At 39.9% G+C, this 16,562-nt stretch overlaps 1 protein-coding gene across 2 annotated transcripts; it reads left to right on the top strand.

Annotated features, from left to right (window-relative positions):
- Positions 1-1,409: 1,409 nt before the first annotated feature.
- On the top strand, positions 1,410-14,478 carry LOC119485411 (phosphoribosyl pyrophosphate synthase-associated protein 1-like). 2 transcript variants are annotated; one of them, XM_037765014.1, is made up of 11 exons: positions 1,410-2,024; positions 5,165-5,217; positions 5,360-5,426; positions 6,968-7,140; positions 7,431-7,546; positions 7,662-7,717; positions 7,958-8,115; positions 9,722-9,763; positions 12,054-12,124; positions 12,519-12,665; positions 13,997-14,478. In XM_037765014.1, the coding sequence occupies exons 1-11, from the start codon at positions 1,855-1,857 to the stop codon at positions 14,153-14,155; spliced, it is 1,212 nt and encodes a 403-aa protein (XP_037620942.1). In that variant the 5' UTR covers positions 1,410-1,854; the 3' UTR covers positions 14,156-14,478. The 2 variants fall into 2 exon arrangements, with proteins under 2 accessions (XP_037620942.1, XP_037620943.1); XM_037765015.1 differs by lacking the exon at positions 9,722-9,763 and having other exon boundaries at positions 1,855-2,024.
- Positions 14,479-16,562: the final 2,084 nt, after the last annotated feature.

Raw genomic sequence — 16,562 nt, 5'->3', positions numbered from 1 at the left:
AGATTCAGATTGCACATACAAAACATATGATCAGATGCCATTACAAAAAACAAGTATGCTTCAAGTTTATTTTACGAAGTAAACTTAAAGTACAACAACTATAATATGAACTATACTACTAGTTAATATACTTGTAGCCCACTCTTTAGTTTATAAAAGTACACTTTAAAGTATACTCTAAATAAACTACTAGTTTAATATTTTTTACTGCAAGTATACTTGTACATTTTCTTGAGTGAACTTATAGTATTTAGCCAAATATACTTATACCTTTCAGTATAAGCCAAGTATACTTGAACTTTTCTGTATATTTGCCAAGTACACTTAGACTTTTCTGTATATTTGTCAGTATAAACTAAGGATAATTAAGTATAATTTTGTTAAGTAAATCCCTGATAAGTACATACAAAGTAAACTGAAAGTATACTCTCATTTTAAGTTTAAAAGAAGTATACTAAAAGCACACTTGAATTAACTTATTTTTTGTAAGGGTGATGGGATGCTTGTTTAAACTACCTAAAAGCACATAAAGGAGCTAAAAAACAACCTAAACATTATGCACACAGTCATTTTTCATTATCATTATCATTTCATATTTTCAATGTACCGATAATATGCCAGCTACTGCTGCATATACAATTATGTATTATAATCCGAAGGGGGCAATTCTGCATAATGAACACTCAAGGCATGGGACATAAAGGTGCCACTTTCTGGGGGGTGGCTGGTCGCCCTCTAATAAAAAAAATTATAAAAAAAAAAAAAAAATGCTGGTGGGTGCCCTTTCTCATTTCCTACATTGAGGTAACAAATGAATGAATAAATGAATAAATACATTTACTTTTCACCCCTGTAACTCTTGTGAAACTAACTAAACATTTTTAAGCCAACCATATGAGGGACCAATTGCTTATTTATATTATAATAAATACAGTTATTTGTGAAAATAAGAATCATAATTGTGTCTTTAAAACCATTGTGATGTCTGAGGTGTGTTGTGGTTTACAGGGTGAGGGATCTGGTGGGTCCAAATCTGAATTTTGCCCAGGTCACCAAAGGTGCTGGAGCCGGCCCTGACTGTTGCTGTTAAACACTGTGTTATAACTACTTTTACTGAAGTCAATAATATGAATAACCTACTTCTTTCTCCACTGTAGTCCCTACACCCACTGATTACTGCTCTAACTAACAACAGCTCTCTTCCTGTTTGGGGTAAATTTAGGACAAAACAATTTGGCCACCACCCACCACACTTTTTTTTTTTTTTTGGTCGTTGCTCTTTAAATGTAGGTCATAATAAACCCGCAGCACTGATTGGTCAAAAAACACATATAAGCCCCGCCCTCTGTTGTTTCGCTCCGGCCACTGATTGGCTCTCTTTAAAAACCCCCTCCCTCATTCCATCCACCCAATGAACGTGTGCTCGTGGCGTTTTTTCTCCTGCTGCGACCGCATTGCTGCAAAGTTTACAGCAGAAAGCTAGAAGAGGAGTTTAGAACTTATTAGCTGCACCCAAGACAAGTTTTTATTTCACATCAGTTCGTCTTAAAGGGTAAAACAAACCGAGGTGTGTGTTCTGGAGACGATAAAGACGCAGGAAACAGCTCAGCTTTCCATCTGCTGCTGATTTAATGGTTTTCTTTTTGTTGTGTGGTGCTGGTCGAGGAGAGGAGAGTTGTTGACACGCGTGGAGCATGTGCGCTTTGTTGTTTTAGTTTATATATAGAAGTATTTTAAACATGCGTCTCCATGGAGGGAGTGTAAACCAGCCGCAGCTTGTTGCGTAATTACGCACGGTTTTGGTTTTGGGTGTAAAAAAAACAACCCAAAATACCACGTTGTGTCCAAAGCAACATGCCTATTAGGCGTTTTGGGGGTCACAGGTCACTGGTCTCTCAATCTCACTCTTATGCTCCAAAACTGTCCTACGGTTACAAGAAAATGAATGTTTCAAAGAGTGGGTACCGTGTTTTCTCTGCCAACTCCACCACCGCCTGCACAGAGCTGGCCAAGAGGATCACAGAGTAAGTGGAGCTTTTTTTTAAACTTTTAAACACCAACAACACACTCAATCATGATGATTTAATGTCACTATCATGTCTGTAAATGTTGAGGATTTGGCCTGTCTGTGTTACCTGCCATGTCCCCATGACAGTACACCTGGGAGTCATAGCTGCAGGTGACCACCTGAGGCCAGTGGGTGTGTATTATCGTTTTGAATTTAATGCTGTTTAATTAGGCTGCTGTACAAACACACACACACACATGCACACTGTGTATATATATATATAGCATGGAAACCATAGGACAGGTATCAGGTGTGAACTTAGCAGCAGTAAGAGAAGAAGAAACTTATTGCATATATATTGCTTATATATGAAACCTCATTTCAAGACAACTCATTCCTCATTCCTTGTGTTATCATATTGCAAAACAGGGTTATTTACATTTCTTTGTCCTATCTCTTACATTCACCACATCTTGGGCTTGTCACTTGCAACAACAACAACTTATACCCTAAGGCATAACAAACAAGGTTTAGCATCAATACTTTGAGCAATTTCAGTGCACAATTTTCTTGGATTAGCCTCATAAATTGCTTTGTTAGTTAAATATTGTATATTGGCCATATAGTCTTGCACACTGTTTTTTGGATAGGTGGCACTTATTTCTATTGAAACACCTTTAAAAGTGACCTAACTGTTATTTCAGTGGCTTTTCCAACCTGAAAAGAATCTAAATTACACATTTCTTGGCATGATTGTGATCCAACTTCAACACATTGAGTGTTCACCCTATGGATGCTCCGATCCGACTTTTTCAGTCCCGATAGCGATACCTGGGCTTTGGGTATCGGCCGATACCGAGTACCGATCCAATACCAGGGTTTAATTAATAATCTGTATGCCTCACTGTGTGGAAGTGACTGGGATCATTCTTTTATGTGTAAGACAACATCAGTATAAACGGTATATAAACATAGAATTTAATTGAATTGATCGGCCCCATTGTCACCAATATACCATTCAGCTATTTGAGTCAGTATCGTCCCGATATCTGATCCAGTATCTGTATCGGTGCATCCTTAGTTTGCACAAAAATACTTGCAAAAATATTGAAAATTCAGTTAAAAAGTCCGCCAGCCTTCTTCTAGCATTGTTAGGCTCCTTTTGATTAAGTAAAAAAAAAAAGTGTTCCTTTTAATCATTATTTCCCTTAAAAGTATCATCCCAGATTGTGTAGTGAAGATGAAAATGTGTTGTTTTAGATTGTGACTAATGTGGTGTTTTGTCTTCTGGGTGTTGGCGTGGGAAGTTCAAAAGACCTGTCAGTGACAATCATTGTGATGAAAGGAGCTTACTGTGCAGATACCACTCTGTCAAGGGACGCAGGGCACGGATGTACTGTACCCTGGATGCCAGAAATTTTTTTAAATGGCAACTATTCATAGGAGCATTTAAATGGGTGTTGGTTTAGTAGAAAAACTAGTGAAACCAGGTAAGATGCATGTGAATGATATGAAAATAAAAAAACAATACGCCCTTTCCCCAGCAGTTATTTTGATGTGTCACTACAGGGTAAACACAGGTGTAATTAATAACATGAATCATGGCCCTAGTATTGTGCATGCTGGTTCACTGGAATGGCTGTGACACACTAAAAATTAAATCGGGGAGCAGTCATGGTTTTCCCCATCCTGCAGCCTTGTCAGACAGCAAGTAGAAGTTGCATTGCTCACACATCGAAAAAAGAGCTCAGTTTTCACTGTTTGGCAACATCGCAAACATTATTAATGAGATTATGTTGCTATTCTGGAGCCGAGGAGAGTTTTTCTTGTGGAGCAAAGGTTAAATAATAACACGAGCACAAAGGAAATGTTAATGAATACTGTACTGGATATTTACTCTGAGGTACATGTGGTGACTGGGCTGTGTGTAAATACCCCCAGTTTCCTTGCTGACGATGACTAATAGATTATAAGATAATACTTCAAGGACATGTCCCATATTCTTTGATTGCGCTTTTTGTCTGCTTAATTGTACCGTAGTCATTATAGATGATATATCAAACATTGGATCAAGGTTGAGTGATGTAAACAGGGCGAGGCTACAGAGGCCTGTCTTGCCTAGCAGGATCCCTACTGGTAAAGCCTCCTGCTGTCACCAAGCCAAACCCTCGCTCGTCTGTGGTGTGCTTCAAAGTTCCATCAAGTTCAGTTTTTTGTAGTCACTTGGCACTGTTATGCGACTGTTTGGTTAAATTAACTTAATTTTCTGCCTAAGGCACATCTGTGATCATGATGCCTGGGCTTGTTCAGAGTTTGACTTGATGCAACAGGATTGTTCTGCACTTGAACATCAACATCAACTCGATCTTTGTTTGTGCCAAGTGCCTTTCTGTGGATGTTTTGACGTTTTTCAGCTTTGAAGCTGGTTACAGATTTATCACATTTACACTTTAATGAACTTAACAAAACCTTAAATTTATAGGATTCCTTTTAATGCTGCCACATTTCCCTCAAATCACTCCTGTGAAATAAATTACCCGCACGGCCACAAGTTCACTGCTTTTTATAGTCAGTGGGTTGCATTTGATAAGGTGTGGCATGTAGAGTTTGCATGTCATAGCTTGCACAGTTTGCAAAGTTATCTAACAATTATTTTTTATTACTGATAAGTCTGCAGATTATTTTAAAAATCTATTAATTTATTGTTCGTGCTATTAAATGTCCAAAAAAAGTCTTCAGAGCCCAAGTTGATGTCTTCAATTGTCTTGTTTTCTACAACCAACAGTCCAAACCCCAATTAACAATGATAAAAAACAGAGAAAAGCAGCAGATTTTTCATATTTGAGAAGCTGGAGCCAAAGAATGTTTTGTGCTTTTGCTGGAAAAAATTATGAATAATCAATTACCAGAATAGTTGCAGATTATTTTCTATCAATTGACTAATCGTTTCATCGCTACAAATGACTCACAGAAATGATTGATTATCAAAAGCCCTTTTGTGGTTCAGTTGGTCCAATACGCTGCTGGTCACACTAATAAAAACAACAACAGTCTAGTGCACACTAGAACATTTACACACTTCAATTTAATGGATCACAGAAAGGTAGGTGTGTGTGTGTGATTTTAACACTCTGTGGCCTGTTTGTTTTTTTCCAGACGCTTGGGTGTGGAGTTGGGCAAGTCGGTGGTTTATCAAGAGCCAAATAGAGGTAAGGCTGATAAATGTCCTCAGGTCCCTCATTTCCATAAGGGAGCGTCTTATATTAATGAGCTGCAGGTTTAGTGTCGTCTCACCTGACTTGACTGCACTTGAACCCACAATGATGTGAACGAATTGTTGTTTGTTTTCAGAGACTCGAGTGGACGTGAAAGAGTCTGTCCGTGGACAAGACGTCTTTATCATTCAGACCATTCCCAGGTGAGACGGAAGGATGCTCCTGATGCCTTATTGTTCTATATTAACAAAGAATCATATCACTATGTGTAATGTAATGAACCCTCAGAGAATTGTCACCCAACTCTGAACGCTACTGAGCTTTTCAGCCTCTTTTACAGCCCATCAATTTAATGTTTGGTTCACTCTCATCAGCTCTGATAAACCCACTATTCACCTGTCTGGCATGAAATAACAGACTGACAAAGTTAACAACTTAACGGCGAAGAAAACTGAACATTTAGCAAACTAAGATATTTTTCTTGGGAGTTGGTAAAATGAGAGTGAATAATGTACGTAAAGTGTGAGTTGGCCGGAAACACGACTCCAAATGAGCATGTAGCTCCGTGTCTGTCTGTGTCTGATTGTTAACAAGTTAGCCAAGAAAACTATGTCTGTGTCTGCCACCAGGTTGCCAAAAAATTGAGCTTTTAATGTATTTTTTTCTGTACTTGCATTGGCAAATACCATTCCCCAATGGCTGTCACATACAATGATTATTATATTATCAAAATCTGCATCCGCTTGTAGTTTTGCACGGCAAAAGCATTAGTGTCCTTTACATGACAAATGACTGTACGTTTTTGATGAGGTTTTAAGTATCTACCTATATTTGTAATCTCATGACTGAGAGCCTGTGACAAAATAGTGTTTGCAAAACGTATCTCTGTATACGGCATCTGTCATTACCGTGCAATTAACTGAAACATCTACTTTGTGTGCTATGACCCTGGTAAATTTGTCATTCAAGAGTCCTGTAGCATCCATTTACCTGGGAGGTTCAAGTCCAAGTGAAGTTTACCTTCGCAGCAAGAAGTGAAACAGGAAAAGCAACACTAACTTTGACCATTTCACTTGTACCAGTTGAGCCCTCTGTTTGTCCTTGTTAATCAGTTATCTGATAGATATCCAGAGGTCACAGGAAGGGACATCACACTGTGTTCAACAAGCTGCCAAGGCCAAAATGGCTACATACAGTGTCTTGTTACACCAACAGCTCATCGACTTTTCTAAAGTAGTGAAACTCTCCTAGTCATCAAAATAACAAAGTAGTCTATCAAAACCTCACCACAGTACTCACCAGAGTTTTGTTTTCTGGCCAATGGGGATTTAAAAATGCCCCGTAAGCAAATATTTTCTTACTTGTATGTGTTTTTTTTTCCTAAAAATAACTTTATATTTAGGTCATATTTCGCTATGCAGATAATGATGTGTTGTTTTGCTGCAACTTGATCAATTGTATTACAACAGCCAGTAACTCTCGAGGTTATTTTTGGCTTAGAGCTCAGATAAAAGGTCGGTTAAGGTGGAGTCTTATACCGGGGCATGTGATAACAATGGAACTAAAAACAGGTTAGTCTTCGCCAGACAGTGTTTACTATATTTCCAGTGGCTTATGGGATGATGACCTTGTTAACAAACATCAAGCTGCTGACTCATCAATCCCCTATCAGCTGATCAGACAGTGCTTTTGCGGTTTGTGATATATCTAATGTAATCACTCGAATTTAATGTGTTTCTCTCAGAGATGTCAACACGGCCATCATGGAGCTGCTGGTTATGGCCTACGCCCTGAAGACGTCCTGCGCCAAGAACATCATCGGAGTCATTCCCTACTTTCCTTACAGCAAGCAGTGCAAGATGAGAAAGAGAGGATCCATTGTCTGCAAGCTGCTTGCATCCATGTTAGCTAAAGCTGGTATGGACTGTGTGTTGTCATTTCCTTTTGTCATTATTGATTTTTTTAAAAATGTATACCCACTGAATGAAAGCACAGATTCAAGTATTCCTCGCCAAAATTTAGCGCAAGTTTGGAGCGTTATTTAGCCTCCTTCACGACAAGTTAGTATGACAGTATCTTCACTCTAGCTTTAAACCTGAGCCCACTGCAACCCTACAACCTAAAAATTTTAAATGGCATTAATGCGTTATTGTGAAATTTGTTCTGAAGCCATACCAACTCATGTGCGTATGTGTTTGGTGTTGCAGGGTTAACTCACATCATCACCATGGACCTCCACCAGAAAGAAATCCAGGGCTTCTTCAGCTTCCCTGTTGACAACCTGAGAGCTTCCCCCTTCCTCATCCAGTACATCCAGGAGGAGGTGAGGCTGCGAGACACTGGACACAGTGTCCCAACAATGATGGTGTTCTGCTGTACATCAGAGAATGAGATTTGGAGTATTATGTTTTATTCTTTTTCTGTTTCTCTTTAATCAGATCCCAGACTACAGGAATGCCATAATTGTTGCAAAGTCTCCTTCAGCTGCCAAGAGGTAACAAGGAAGTGTTCTCTGTTTCGCACAAGTGCATCTCTTCTCTTACTGTCACAGTGGAAACTTTCTTTCTTAAGTGTCACGTTACAATTACGCTTTTGTCTTTTCTTATGAGCACTTTGTCTTTACAGGAATGTTCAAGCTTCTTTGCAAACTTCTTTCCGCTCTTTTTTGCCTGCATATTTGTTTATGTGTTATGCTTGTCAGTTTATTTGACTCCTGCGTGTCCGTCTGTCTCAGAGCTCAGTCCTACGCCGAGAGGCTGCGACTCGGGCTGGCAGTGATGCACGGAGAGGCCCATCATTCAGAGCTGGACATGGTTGACGGACGACAATCTCCCCCCTTCTCTCCCGTCCCGACCCGCACCACCACAGGACACACCGGCCTGGAGCTGCCATGTAAGACCCACAACACCGCTACGTGCCTGCTCCTTTGACAGACATTTACAGATATTTGTTACGGCATTACTGAAAACAAATCAGGGTTATGACTGATTCCGTATTATTGGTTGTGTGTAAACAAAGTTGATTTTCATGTTAATGTTGACTCTTAGTACACTTGTACATAATCCTCCCAAGCCCGCACTTCTTGATCCGCTGCCTCACTAAAACACCAAGAATGTGCCTTGGATGTTTGTTTCCTCGTGTCTTTGAAATTAATGTGCAGTTGTGCACGCTCAGCCAAGAGACCTCCTCTGTGAAACAACAGTGGCAGTAACCACACAGGAAGAACATCCATTCGCTCATCATTTATTTTCACCAACAGTCCAATGATGAGTGCCAAGTCTGAATTGTTTTCTGGTCAATCACAGTTTCCCCCTGAGTAATGTTTTGTTTATTTATAACACCGGTAATGCATTCAAGGTGAAAAGCCTATTACTCAATCTACATTGTTTGCTGTATCATGGCGACTTACGAATACAAAAAGAGTTAAAAGAGGACGTCATCGTTTAAGTAAATGTTAAGCTCGACATAAAGACATTTATTAACTGGGATGCAATTGTATTATCAGCAGGGATTTAATTAATTGATTTAAAAGGGAGTGTTTACACAGCAGATAGGACATTTTCCTTTGAAACAACCTGAGTGATGTCAAGAGGCTTCTTAGCACGTATGAACCTGTCTTGGCCAAATAAAGAGAAGCTGTAACTGCTGGCCAGTTCAGCTCTCTTGTTGGGTGACATGGAGAGCTAAATTTCCAACAGGGAAATTAGAGCTCTTGAGTTTCGAGCTGTGTGTGTGTGTGAGAAGAATAAATGCCAATGTATCTTGCCATCTGCTGCTCATGTGTCTGTAGCCACAGAAACCATAAGCCAAAGTTTAGTTCCCTAAATTGTTGAACATCACAGATGTCTTTGGATCTTTTTATGTCCAAATACCTCTGAGTACAGACCAGTAGCAGGGCTGACCACCGCTCACAGTCTTCTCTTAAAGCTGCCTAAAATTGCCAGCTTCAGATCAGAGTAATGCCCCCGCTGACCCTGCAGTAACACACGCATACTTTTCTCAGCACGTTTCAGGTCAGCCCTGCCCCAGGCGTTGTGGTAGCCAGCTGTGAAATACTGCAGGCAGTGACTGACATTGCTCCCTTTTTCTTCCTCCGCCGAATTTATTTCCCCCGTCATCTCATCTCGTCCCGTCTGCTGTCTTTTTCAGCTGAATTCGCCTCCTCCTCCTTCTCCCCCCTCGACTTGGAAATGTCTTTTATGTCAACTTTCTCTTTCTCTCTCCCAGCAGGAGCTGAATCACAGTCATTGGCTCTCTCTCTCTCTCTCTCTCTCTGCCTTCACACATGCATTGATTACATGAAAGGTCAATTCATGGTACAGAAAAGGCTTACTACCACTTAACACAGCTACTCTGGGATTTACAACCTCCTCCTCCTGAAAAACGGTGGAAGAGTTTTTGGATATCACTGATGTGCTCTGATGTTTCGTCCGTTGTATACGTTGTCCGTGCATTAACATTTTCTCTAACATCCTATCTTTTTTTCCCTCCAACGCAGGCAGCAGACACCATACTCCGTTCCCTGGGATAGAGCTCCCAAGTATGATCATAATGCTTGAATCTGTTTCTGCTTCCTTCTGATGCCTCCCTGCATGGAAATGACTGAATGAGTTACTGAGGGCTTCCACTTCATTTCACATCTGAGCGTTCAATAATCAAAGTGACAATGATCCTATAATGTGTGTTAATTGTATCTCTGGCCCTGTTCAGACCTGGCATTAACATGCATCCTGAGTGATTGGATCACAAGCGGACAGCTTTAAATACGTCTGTTCACACCTGGCATTAGAATGCATCTCCACATGCGTCTCGAGTGACCACTTGTGATCCGATCTCACTTCCCCGCTCTTCATGCAAATAAACACGTAGTAAACACATGGCTAATACAGCAGACGCTGTGACGTAATATTACATGAATGTCAGTAGTAATATCCAACATAGTCGTGAATTCGGGTACATTTTATTAACATCAAAATATAAGGTTGCAGTACCAGTGGTCCCCGGGGACCTCCACGCCGCCGGCACCGCTGCCTTTGCCAGGTTCCAGAGAGCCGGGGATAGATACAGAGCACCGGAACAAAAACACTGTCACATCACTGACAGTATGATAATAATGCACTACGCGTGCCTAGCCTGATAGTCTGTAGATTATATAGCCTATAGATAAGATATATTCTGATAAAATACAAATGTACTGACAGGATACAGCAGAGCACAGAAGCTGTTTCCATGCCGCGAGGCAGACAAGCACTCGTGTCTGCCTGTCTATTCACATGAAGAGCGCAGAGGATCTCAATGCGTCCTCAATGCATCTTGAGTGCGTTCACACCTGCACTTAGAGCTGTCCACTTATGATCCGATCACTCAGGACGCATGTTAATACCAGGTCTGAACAGGGAGGAAATGAAACACTTGGAGCACGTCTGTCTCAGGTTTGTCCAGCCTACATACAATAATGTGGGCAGAGCAGACGTGGCTCTTAAAGCCAACCAGTTTCTGTTTTGATGACCCACAGTGTCTGTCCATTTATGCTTTCATTTTGGAAAGGGAAACTACTTCGCTGCACTGTCCCGATACATTCAAACACACTTGGATCATAAGATAGAAATTGTTTTCTCCCTAAGTAGCAGTGATAATTGTTGGAAGCCCTCAGTCTCATATCCTCTCAGTTGAAATGCATTTGGTTCTCCTGAAATTAAGAAGTATTACAGGAGTGAAACTGTGACATGGACGATATGACTTATGCTATCTTAGTCACCACAGATGTATAATCCTCAGGCTGCTAAATATTTGAAATATGAAAAGAGAGCCTGAAGACCCAGAAGAGACATTATTAAGAAACAGTATGTACTTGAATAGCATTATGTGTAACGACTCATGCTAATTAAGCCACCCACTAGATTTAAGTTATGAAATTACATATAATTTAGTACACTATTTGATTGTGAACTGGAGATTGTAGTTCATTAATTGCTTGACATGAATATAATCATGCCAAGTGATGATACCCATGTCTGACGTTCATGATATTTTGTTTTTTTAATTATGCTCATGTTTTCCATTTTTGCATTTTTCTGCTTGCTGCGCTTTGCGTTGTGGGCTCAGAAACGGCTTGATTCTAGTTTCTTGGCTTCCTTTTCAACCCAGAAATCTGTAACCATTCAAAGAGTTTTAGCTTTTGCACAGATGCCTTGCTGGAGGGTCTTTTGGGAACTGCCCTCTGAACGTGCTTTGCTGTTGTGTGGAAGAAGGTTTTTGGCATGGTCAGGGCCTCAGTGTGGGGGGACCCTACGAGTCAGATGTGGTGGCTCTAGACCTGGATCAATCATTACTTAAAATCCCTTCAACTATTTCAGATATTTTAATATGCTAGTTGAGAGACTACAATTTAAGCTCCAAGATAAGTAGTGTGTATATATATATAATAATTTGATTATATTACAAATATGATCGATCCTGGTCTGTGGTCCCTAAAAGAGGCTATGCTCTACAACCATTTGTCCATCTACTGCTATACCAAAAGCAGCCACATGTAATTGCACCATGTAAACCCATCCAAAGTCTTGGTTTGGATTTACCTCAAATATCTCCCGCAGATAACATTGGTCTGCAATTGTCTGCAGTTATTGGACTGGTGCTGTGGTAGCTGGAAGGTTGCTGGGGGTAGAGCTGTTTTGCATGATGTTTGCAGGTTTTTAACCAAATCCTTTCTCACCAAATCTCCATTAACTTTACCTCAAGAATCCGTTCCTGATCGGGGTTACAGGACAGACCCTCACTTCTTTTCCAGAAAGTAACGAACGTCCGTTCATCTCATCTGTGTCTTTCAGTGATGATGGCGAAGGAGAAGCCACCCATCACCGTTGTTGGAGACGTAGGAGGCAGAATCGCCATCATCGTTGTAAGACCTCAAACTTTTCTGTGATTTACTTAAAACTGTTTAGGAGTTTATTCCTCATATTGAATCATAGGATCTCACATAACATCTGTATTGTAAAAATGTAGTATTTCATACTGTTGGAATGGTTAACTCAGTGGGAGTTTTTTTATATGCATGTGTGACAGATTATTTTCCATGTGGCATTTGTTAGATGTTTCTCATAAGCGGAAGAGTACCACAAAAAAAATAAAAGAAGTTATGTTTCAGATTCATTTTATGTCATGCCACTTCCCAAAAAATATTCTCAGAAATGTCAGATTGTCAGTATTATTAACGTGACATGATAAACCAAAAAGTAGAACTTAAATGTTGACGTTGTTGATGTTGATGTCTCACCCTTTGGCCACTCTCTCAGGACGACATCATCGATGACGTGGAGGACTTTGTTGCAGCAGCAGAAATCCTGAAGGAGAGAGGAGCCTATAAGATCTACATCATGGCTACACACGGCCTGCTGTCTGCAGACGCACCAAGACTTATAGAGGAGTCTGCTATCGACGAGGTAAAGTCACGTGAATCTTGTCACTGAATTTAGCATTCAAAGGTGCATGGGAGATGTATGTCAAATATGTCAAAATTAGGACAACACTGATCTATAACAACTAAAGAGAGATATAAGCAGAAGCTTCAATGTAATCCAGTTCTATCATCACTCCAGTACATATACATGCTGTAGAGCAGCATTTTTCCCCCCTCATAAAAAAATTAAAATCAAAATGAATGACTCCTGTAAATACCGTTCACCATTTTGCTGATGTTGATTTATCTTTCTGAAACAAAGAATGGTGCAAGCCACGTGCGTAATGTAGCCTCCAGATTCAGCACTCTCCATCAATGGACAGCTAAACAGAGTTAATGTTGTAGTGTCCCTCCTAATCAGTAAATAGAATATGAAATCACTGTAAGACAATTCGCGGGCTGTACTGAATAGCTGGAAGCTTCGAAACTTCATTCATAATGATCGAAACATTTACAATTAACTCCAGAGCCTTGTAAAGCCCAAAAATCAAAATGTATTAAAAAAAGATCGATGTAATCATTTTCAAAATTCACAACATGTTTTTATCTAATGAAATATTCTGCTTTGATCTATATTTGTTGGCGTTTAGCCTTTCAAAAACAACATTTTCACTGCAGAAGACCTTCTCCTATTTGCCGAATCCGCTATTTAAATAGCATTGCGCCAGGTGCAGGAACATCTGGCTTTTAAAGGGAATGGGAAATGACACTCTGAGTGGTTAAATTCATGTTATGTCCAAAAGACTAAATACAACCCCTTTGCCTCTTGCACCTTACTCTCCAATTATCTGCCATTTAACCAGCAAAAAGTGGAGTTGGACGTGCCTTAAACGCACTTCAGCCCATGTACTATAGATCGTTTAAATCTGACCCAAACAGTGCGGTATCCTCCTGTTTACTTGTGACTTTTCTCAGTGTTGGTTTTTGGGGCTTTTTTTCCCTGAATTCAGCCTCTCATTAACCGTATTGGCAAGATGTGTGAGTGTGAAGAATGGCTTTAATTATTGGGGAATCGGATATCATGCGAGTGAGGTTCTGACATTAAATGAATAATTACTCTAACATAGTTGGGGGTTTGTTTATATGCAGAGTTATGTGATGAAATCATTTCCATGTGGCATTTGTCATGCAACCATTATTCCCAGGGTACACACCACCCAACTAATCAAATACTCATGTTTAGAGTTAGATTTATAAAGTTCAGAAGACGTTTATCTGGTCAATTTTAGCTTGACAAAAATGTTGTAGTGCTACCTGAGAACTCATGGAAAAGTCTGAACCAAATGCACTAAGGCTGTTGTATTGCGCCTCCAGGTGGTGGTGACCAACACTGTTCCTCATGAGGTGCAGAAGCTTCAATGTCCAAAAATCAAAACTGTGGATGTCAGTATGATCCTGGCCGAGGCCATCCGGCGCATCCACAACGGAGAGTCCATGGCTTATCTGTTCCGCAACATCGCTGTGGACGACTGAGGCAACAACACACACTTACATTTACATTCCTGAACATACACACACACACCGATGACCACGAATCAAGTTTCTGATATAACCTGTTGTTTGTTTTGCTGAATTTGGCTATAATCACTGCATGTGACATGAAGCAGCTCAAAGTCTGCTTTATTCCTCTGATGTGTTACATGGTGGGACTGTACAAACAAAACAAACTTTCACTTCACTAATATATGCTTCCTACCATCTAAAAACAAAAAAATAGCACAACATACTGTATCATGTGCAGCCGCTCTGTACGCTGCAGAATTTGGCAAATAAAAAAATTCTTCTTGGGTGAGTAAGGTTCTGTCTTTTATTATTTTTATTTTTTTAACCATACAGATTTAAATGGAGACATGAATAACGGGATGACTAACACAGTACCACAGGTGGCATTATTACACAATACATATGGTTTGCATTTTGCATTGGAAGTGTGAAGACATTTCTGGAACTGCCAGAAAATGTGCAGTTCAGTGGCTTCACACCTGAATCTAAACTTTCAGTAGCAGTTTCAGTCACAGCTGAGGTTTTATGAAGCATGGAAAAGCATGAAATGTCAAACTGCAGTGTTCAGACACAGTTGGATGATTAGAAATGCTCATCATAAAGCTAAAGAGTGCTACATTGCATGAAGGGGGTTTGTCAATTTATGGTTGAAATATATTATACTAGAGCACTTTTCAGGAAATACAGTACGGTGTAATGTGGGCACGTTTCCAGGATTTGGCCTTGATTTTTATACAACACAAAAGTTAAATTAACCTTTTTGTCTCCTAAAATAATTAGATGGTAGATAAAAATTCAAGTTTGATGCACAAAAGGGTGACCAATTATGATCATAATACACTCTGTGAGTATACAGGTTATAATCACCGTTAACTAACCTTTAAATGACATTTTGGTCTGATGACAATTTCCAAATATAACTTCTGACTACAGTATAATTCAATTGTAAATATATTCCTTTTTATTCATGGTCTGAACACATGACTAATATACAAGTCTGTTTCATACATATGACATATGACCCATAAATGCTCAGTCAGGGTAAAAATAGACATGTGACACATTTACTCTTCTACAGCGGCAGAAATAAAAAGCTTTACCACTTAGTTTATATGCAGGCAACACAAGAGACAGCTGACATTTCATCACACACACTCTATTTAATAATCTTGCTGTGTTCTGCCCGGGACCCTGAACTTGTTCTAAACGCCTCAGAGTCGCTTTAATCTGCTGAGGAGCTTTGACCAAGTCCAGGGTCGAAGACATCTGAGAATCTGAGTCATAACTGTATGAATGGCTTCCCTCGCTGCGGCTAAAATCTGACCAAGGAATGCTAATAAAAGTAATGTTAAAGTAAAGGTAGAAGTGCACAAATAATGTCCAGAAATCTTCAAATATCCACCTCAGACGTAAATTAAAGTAGAAACTCTGCGTTACGAGATGACAAATCCACACACCTGCGTGACTGTGAAGCTTCTAGGCCTCCTTCCCTTCGCAAATGAACGAGAGCAGAGTGCGGAAGAATGTTTAAATGTGGCCTGAAAGAGGAACTGCCCACAAACGTCTACCCGGCCACTTCCTCAAATAAAAAAAAAACAGGAAACTTAGTTTGAGTTTAATCTGATGGAGTGGGGTGTGGGGGTGTGGTGTGGGGGTGTGTGCTTGGACCTGAGCACTTCAACTGTCTCCGCACGGCAGGTTGCATTTAGGGGAACCGTGCACAGCTATTTCAGGAACTGCACCATGATCCGTTTTTGTCAACCGGTTAAACAGGAGCACTGCTGAACTATTAAGTATTCAAATTTTGTGATGGGGGTTTGCTTTGCTTCACTTTGACTGTTATCCCCTCAGGCCTGCAGCCTGTTAGTTGTCACACATGCTTTTATCGGAAGTTAAAGTGATGTGATAAGTGTTAGTGGTGTTATCCAGGCTGTTTCAGTTGTTAACTATAAGCTAAAGTGTTTTTTATGGTCCAGTAAAGCCATCTCTGATAGACAATAGACTTCATCAGTTTGTTGTACATGCTGTCAGTCAATCCAATCACGCCAAAACTGATGATGGACAAGAACATAAGCATGCATTTCTTTGGTTGTTAGTACAGCTGCAACAATTAATCAATTAGTTGTCAACTATTATATTAATCGCCAACTATTTTGATAATTGATTAATTGGTTTGAGTAATTTTTTTAAGGAAAAAAGTGTAAATTCTCTGATTCTAGCTTCTGAGATGTGAATATTTTCTGGTTTCTTTACTCCTCTATGACTGTAAACTGAATATCTTTGAGTTGTGGACAAAACAAGACATTTAAGGATGTCATTTTGGGCTTTGGGAAACACTGATCAACATTTTTCAAAATGTTCTTACATTCTATAGACC

Source organism: Sebastes umbrosus, chromosome 3 (assembly GCF_015220745.1).
Source record: "Sebastes umbrosus isolate fSebUmb1 chromosome 3, fSebUmb1.pri, whole genome shotgun sequence".
NCBI classification, from domain to species: domain Eukaryota; kingdom Metazoa; phylum Chordata; class Actinopteri; order Perciformes; family Sebastidae; genus Sebastes; species Sebastes umbrosus.
This window is presented reverse-complemented; position numbering and strand designations above follow the sequence as displayed.